The 7,131-nt window shown below is 38.2% G+C and overlaps 1 protein-coding gene across 1 annotated transcript; it reads left to right on the top strand.

Moving 5' to 3' along the window:
* Positions 1-369: 369 nt before the first annotated feature.
* On the top strand, positions 370-6,853 carry LOC114178507 (putative ABC transporter C family member 15). Its single transcript, XM_028064449.2, has 11 exons — positions 370-494; positions 642-1,506; positions 1,634-3,063; positions 3,173-3,259; positions 3,345-3,938; positions 4,039-4,203; positions 4,377-4,671; positions 5,039-5,559; positions 5,636-5,699; positions 5,830-6,069; positions 6,219-6,853. Exons 2-11 carry the CDS (start codon positions 681-683, stop codon positions 6,320-6,322), a joined length of 4,326 nt encoding a protein of 1,441 aa, XP_027920250.1. The 5' UTR covers positions 370-494; positions 642-680; the 3' UTR covers positions 6,323-6,853.
* The last annotated feature ends 278 nt before the right edge of the window (positions 6,854-7,131 follow it).

The raw sequence follows: 7,131 nt of genomic DNA, 5'->3' as shown, positions 1-7,131 counted from the left end.
TATGGCTAAAAGATAAAGGAAAATGTTTTTCTAAATAAGATGCATTTGATAATCCTTTTTTAGTATTAAAAAGGTTAATTTTTATATTTATGAAAAAAAGATATTATTGAATAAAATAATAAATATAATGTGGGTGCAAAAATTTATTGGCTGTCCAAATAATGGGACTAACAAACTACAGTAAAGCAGAACCACCAAACGGACGTTGGAAACAAAAAGTTAATAATGCAATCTAATTAGGGAAACCGATTTGATAAAATTGTTTTGAATTAAATAATTAGTTAACATATAATTTTGATTTAGAAAAGAAAGAAATATAGTGAAAATATTGGTTCATAATTGTGATTCTTTGCCATGTGTGTGGTGTGTTCCATATATACTCCATCCTCTAGTTTATCATAATCCTATCTGTCAGTATCCTACTACCGACTACCGTCAATCATCTTCAACACTTGTAAATTCTCCTTTCGCTTCCTTCCTATTTCCACACCAAGGTGTGCCAACACTTTTTTCTTTTTCAACCCATTATGCTTTTCTTTTCTTTTTCGGTTTTCCTTTTCTCCCTTCTCTTCTCTTTCCATTCGGGTATATGAATAACATAACGCATTCTCTGCATTCCCTGCATTCTCTGCATTCTACAGATTCTGCCTTTTCTCTTCGTTGCACTTTCACTCCCAACCATGGTCGTGTTGGATGCTGTGCTGGGAACACTCAATGTGGCATTCCTTTACGCCATTTTGATATGGGTTTTGGTGGATAGCTTGAGACAAAGCAAGCGCACCCGTGTTCCTGATGGCTCTTTCAAACGGGGACCAATGCTTTTGCCTGCGTTCACTCTTCTATCCTGTGCTGTTTTATCTCTTATGAACATGGTTCTTGTTTTTCACCAATACACCTCCACGAGAGTGATAGGATTTTACTCTGTTTCGTTGACACTCACTTGGGTTTTGGCCACTGTGGTTTCGTTTTATTCAGTGAGGACCAGAGTGAGGGAGAATAAAAGATTCCCTCTTGTGCTCATACTGTGGTGGATTTTCTCTTCTCTCGTGGATGTGCTCTCTCTGTCTGTAAGGGTAGTGAAAGATTTGGAAGCGTTGGACTTGTGGTTTTTCTTGTCAGAGGATAACTTAGTTGCTTCGTTTTCCTTGCCTTTGTTGGTGGTTCTTTGTTTTAATGTGTGTAGAAGGGAGCGCAGTGATATGGAAGAGGGGTTGCTTCAGATTGAGGAGGAGTGTTCCATGGAGGAACACGATGAAGAGGCCTTCACTAATGCAAGTGTGTGGAACAAGCTTATCTTCCGTTGGTTGAACCCCATTTTCAAAACGGGTCGGGTTAAAAAGCTTGAACTTTCTCATATTCCTCCGGTTCCTTGTTCTGAATCGGCGGAAAGTGCTTCTTCCATGTTGGAAGGGTCACTTCGGAAACAGAAACTCGGAGAGGGCTCCTTGGCAAAAGCTATAGCCGATTCTATATGGAAGTCTTTGGCCTTAAATGCAGTTTTAGCTGGTATATTTTATATTTTATTCAGTGTCACTGCTACTGTTCCTCTTTGGTTTTTTGTGCACCTTTAATCAAAGTCCTTCATACACTGGTTATGCTAATTTTTTATGCTTTGTTTACACTTGTATTGTAGGTGTTAACACAGGTGCCTCTTATATAGGGCCCTTGTTGATCACAAATTTTGTGAATTTTTTATTGGGCAATAATGGTGATTCAAGCGTCCGATATGGATTGGTTCTAGCATTTGTTTTCTTCCTTGCAAAGACCGTGGAGTCACTGAGTCAAAGACAATGGTACTTCGGGGCTCAACGAATTGGAATCCGGGTGCGTGCAGCTCTTATGTCTCTAATTTATAGCCACTCCCTAACGATGAAGTGTGCTGGAGCAACGCAAGGTAAAATCATCAATCTGATTAATGTTGATGTTGAAAGAATTGGGGACTTCTGCTGGTACATTCATGGAGTTTGGTTGCTTCCAGTTCAGGTCATTTTGGCCTTGATAATCTTGTACATCAATCTGGGTTATACCCCTTCTTTTGCTGCATTTGGTGTCACCATTTTGGTCATGGTGTGTAACACACCTTTGGCCAATAGGCAAGAAAGTTTGCACTCAAAAATCATGGAAGCTAAGGACTCAAGAATAAAAATGACATCAGAGACCATGAAGAACATAAGAATTTTAAAATTGCATTCTTGGGAGACCTCATTCTTGCAGAAACTCCTCCAACTTAGGGAAACTGAGAGGGGGTGGCTGCAGAAATACCTCTACACATGCTCAGCAGTAGCAACACTATTCTGGACATCACCAACTTTAGTTTCTGTTGTCACCTTTGGTGCTTGTATGCTGGTGAAAACAGAACTTACAGCCGCTACAGTACTCTCAGCTTTAGCAACTTTTCGTATTTTGCAAGAACCAATCTATAACTTACCTGAACTTATCTCCATGATCATTCAAACAAAAGTTTCCCTTGATCGAATCCAGGATTTCCTCGATGAAGAAGATCAAACCCAGTTCATAAATAGGCACACTTCAAAAAATTCATCAGTTGCTATTGAAATTAACCCGGGGGAATACGCATGGGAAACACACGATCAAACCCACAAGAAACCAACAATTCAAATTACAAGAAAGTTAGTGATAAAGAAAGGTCAGAAGGTAGCAGTTTGTGGGTCAGTGGGGTCTGGTAAATCAAGCTTGCTTTGCTGTATTCTTGGGGAGATTCCATTAGTATCTGGGGCTCTAACCAAAGTTTATGGGACTAGAAGTTATGTACCCCAAAGTCCTTGGATTCAGTCTGGAACCGTAAGAGAGAATATATTGTTTGGCAAGCAAATGAACAAAGAGTTTTATGAAGATGTTTTGGATGGCTGTGCTTTGAAGCAGGACATCAACATGTGGGGTGATGGAGATTTGAACCTGGTGGAGGAGAGGGGCATTAACTTGAGTGGTGGGCAGAAACAGCGGGTTCAATTGGCAAGGGCTGTTTATAATAATTCAGATATTTATTTCCTTGATGATCCTTTTAGTGCTGTTGATGCTCATACCGGAACTCATTTGTTTAAGGTAAAGTGGTAATGATTAGAATATATGCGTTGTTCACTTATGTACCGTCTGATGCAATGTTTATTTTTGTCTTCAATGAACATCACCTTTAATTCGAAATCCTGTGCAGAAATGTCTCATGAAACTTTTATACGACAAAACGGTTGTTTATGCAACCCATCAACTGGAATTCTTGGAATCTGCAGACCTCATTTTGGTAAGCTCTTGAACACTCTCCTCTTTAGATGTGGATTTTACTTCACAAGTTTTTTATCCTTCACTGTTAACATAATTTTTGGCAGGTGATGAAAGATGGAAAAATAGTGGAGTCAGGAAGGTATAAAGATCTTATAGCATGTCCCAACTCTGAACTTGTTCAACAAATGGCTGCTCACCAAGAAACAGTACATCAAATAAACCCAAGCCAAGAAGATGATTTTGCTAGCTACAGACCCTGCCCAAAAAATCAAATTGAAGTTACTCGAGAAAATATTCAAGATATCATGGAAAATTGGAAGAGAAACAAAGAAGAGGAGAGAGAGACGGGTCGAGTAAAATGGAGTGTTTACTCAACTTTTGTCACATCTGCTTATAAAGGAGCACTGGTTCCGGTTATTCTTCTCTGCCAGATCCTCTTTCAAGTAATGCAAATTGGAAGCAATTATTGGATGTCATGGGCCACAGAGCAGAAGGGCAAGGTCGACAACAAGAAGCTAATGAAAATATTTATTCTTTTATCTTCTGGGGGCACCATCTTCATACTGGGAAGGACTGTTTTAATGGCAGCTGTTGCTGTGGAAACTGCTCAACGCTTTTTTCACGGAATGATCACATCAGTTTTCCGGGCACCTGTTTCATTTTTTGACACCACACCTTCAAGCCGAATTCTGAGTAGGGTAAGTTTCACAATTATTTCCTACTTCATTGATTTTTCTTATCTTATGATTAATACAAGCTTCAATCATATTCCAACCGTTCTCTTTGTGATTATTACAGTCATCAACAGATCAAAGTACAGTTGACACAGACATACCATACAGATTAGCTGGACTAGTATTTGCACTGATACAGTTATTGAGTATCATTGTACTAATGTCCCAAGTTGCCTGGCAAGTCATTCTCCTCTTTTTTGTGGTTCTTGCTATTTCCATCTGGTATCAGGTAAGACATATATCAATCTTTGACAATGTACACAAATTGAATCATATAATTTTCCTATCAAACATTTTTCAGCATGAACTGATATAGATTTTATTGTGATCTCTTGTCATGATGAACCCTCATCTTGTCAAATCTTTTCATGTGCCAACTAAAAAAGTTACTTACTTTTGCAGTCTTATTACATCACAACAGCCAGGGAACTGGCCCGGATGGTTGGGATTCGAAAGGCTCCTATCTTACATCACTTCTCAGAATCAATTGCTGGGGCTGCCACAATCCGCTGTTTCAATCAAGAGCAACTATTCTTGACCAAGGTTAACGTTCTAATAGACGACTATTCTCGGGTAGCCTTTTACAATTTCGGCACCATGGAATGGTTGTCTGTACGAATCAATTTCCTCTTCAATTTGGTCTTTTATTTCGTTCTGGTCATCTTGGTTACTCTTCCAAGGTCTACCATTGATCCAAGTAAGCCCTCTCTTCTTCTATTCATCTTAGAAGCAGTTATTTGCATGCTCTGAAGAGGAACACTTACATGTTATTTATTAACCTCGGCTACAACTTTACCACCACAAAGAAAACTAAATTTTCAGAAATTTAGCTTGTTTGTGTTAGATCCTTTTGGGTGTACTGTGATGCGGTTTTACTCACGTACTAGAGGTTCTTTCTGATTGATTTATATGGCAGTACTCGGTTATTGACATATGTTTCTCTCATATCTCTCATCAATCTTTGTACTTCATACTCAGATACTTGTTAAAAAGTAAATGAAATAATTAAGATTAGATCCATAGGTAATTATATAGAAATGCTAAGTCTCTTCTTCTGATTTCAGGCTTGGCGGGTCTGGTAGCCACTTACGGTTTGAACTTGAATGTGCTCCAGGCTTGGGTGATATGGAACCTTTGCAATGTTGAGAACAAAATGATATCAGTTGAGAGAATATTGCAGTTCTCTAACATACCAAGTGAAGCACCCTTAATTATTAAAGATTGCAGGCCTGAACAAGATTGGCCAAAGGAAGGAAATGTTGAACTACATAACCTTCATATACGGTATGATCCTGCTGCTCCTATGGTACTCAAAGGCGTCACTTGTGTCTTCCCAGGACAAAAGAAAATTGGTATAGTAGGCAGGACAGGGAGTGGAAAATCTACTCTTTTGCAAGCCCTCTTTCGAGTGGTGGAGCCTTTGGAAGGAAGTATACTAATTGATGGTGTGGATATTTCCAAGATTGGTTTGCAAGATTTAAGATCTAAGCTTGGTATAATTCCTCAAGATCCAACCTTGTTTCTAGGTACTGTAAGGACTAACTTGGATCCTCTAGAACAACATGCAGATCAAGAACTTTGGGAGGTTAGCATTAGCACTTCATACACTGTCTTGAAAATGCCAATGTTTATATTATTACTGAAAGAACTGCTCTTTTCAGGTTCTCAGAAAGTGCCATCTTGCTGAAATAGTAAGGCGGGATCCAAGACTTCTTGATGCACCAGGTATAGTTATTTCTGTTTAAAAAGTTGCACCATTGAGCAGTGTAACTTCACTAACTGTCCCACTTCACAGTTGGGTACTTTTTACTCCCGAATACTGCCATTGATACGAAATGTTCTTTGACTGATTTAGTGGCGGAGAATGGAGAAAATTGGAGTGTTGGACAAAGGCAGCTTGTTTGCCTTGCTAGGTTACTACTGAAGAAAAGAAGAATTTTGGTACTGGATGAAGCTACGGCATCCATTGACACGGCAACTGACAATTTAATTCAGAAGACAATTAGGGAAGAAACAAGTGGATGTACAGTCATTACAGTAGCACATAGAATTCCAACAGTTATTGATAATGATTTAGTTTTGGTCCTTGATGAAGGTATTACTTTCACTTGCACACTAAGCATGTACTTAATATATGTGATCATACCAAAAGGACGGAAAAGCTTTTCCCATGGAAAAGCTTTATCGTAACATTATTTCACCCTTTTGAGTTGCTGACAAGTACTACCATTTTGTTGTGTACAGGCACAATTGCAGAGTACGATGACCCTACTAAATTGCTGCAGAACAGTTCTTCTTCGTTCTCAAAGTTGGTTTCAGAATTTTTGAGGAGATCCTCTCAAAAGTAACTTCCAGGAAAGATAAAGAATGAGGACACAAGTATTTTCAGGATGATAGTATAGCAATAACAGACAACAACACTGTACATAGAGAAAAGTTGGGCCAATGTTGAGCAGAATTAGTTCTTCCGATGGAGGACAGCTAAAGAAACACTGACTGATTACAATAACAACATAGAAGGATTAAGTTGACAAAGGTTTGAGGCTCCTGATCTTAGTTGCTGTTCTCCTGTCACGAACTTGCTGATTTTCTAACCAAATTTTCCTTTTCCAATATATATACCTTTTCCTATTGAAGATTGTTCCATAGCTTCGGTAATGATTTCGTGTAAATTTTTTGAAAGCGTTTGTGAAAGCTCTAAAGTTGGAATTTTAGAGAGGATGCACAACAGATCTTTTCTTCATTTACTTGTACACATCAACAGGCTCCAAGACACCATTATCGTCAAAATTTGTAACTTAGTATTAAAAAAATGACGTAACTTAGGTTTTAATCTTGATAACTAATGTTTAAATTTAATGTAATATTATTGATCAATATTTACCCGGTGTTCTGTAGAAAATAAAAGAAAAGGATGATCGGAAGTGCTCGTGTCTTTGAGAAAGCAACACTTTCTTTTTCTCCTTTATTGCATGTAATGCTGATAGCTTTTTCAGCATATTGGTCAGTGTTAAGAAATCCTTGAATACAAAATATGTCACCAGATGAAGTTTAAGTATTGGAAGAGGTGGTGAGATTAAATATTTTTGTTTGTGGGTGCATTTCTTAACCCATGTTTTAACTTTGGGTATATTCAATATAATCACCATTTTGTGTT

This window comes from Vigna unguiculata, chromosome 3, assembly GCF_037176805.1.
Source record: "Vigna unguiculata cultivar grain cowpea cultivar isolate G323 ecotype 2 chromosome 3, ASM3717680v1, whole genome shotgun sequence".
Taxonomy (NCBI): domain Eukaryota; kingdom Viridiplantae; phylum Streptophyta; class Magnoliopsida; order Fabales; family Fabaceae; genus Vigna; species Vigna unguiculata.
This window is presented reverse-complemented; position numbering and strand designations above follow the sequence as displayed.

Bases quoted from the DNA above. Each gene is read 5' to 3' on its own strand.
- LOC114178507 (XM_028064449.2), top strand. From the start codon at position 681: ATGGTCGTGTTGGATGCTGTGCTGGGAACACTCAATGTGGCATTCCTT. The intron at 4,204-4,376 runs GTAAGACATATA...TTACTTTTGCAG, and splicing joins CTATTTCCATCTGGTATCAG to TCTTATTACATCACAACAGC. The intron at 4,672-5,038 runs GTAAGCCCTCTC...TTCTGATTTCAG, and splicing joins AAGGTCTACCATTGATCCAA to GCTTGGCGGGTCTGGTAGCC.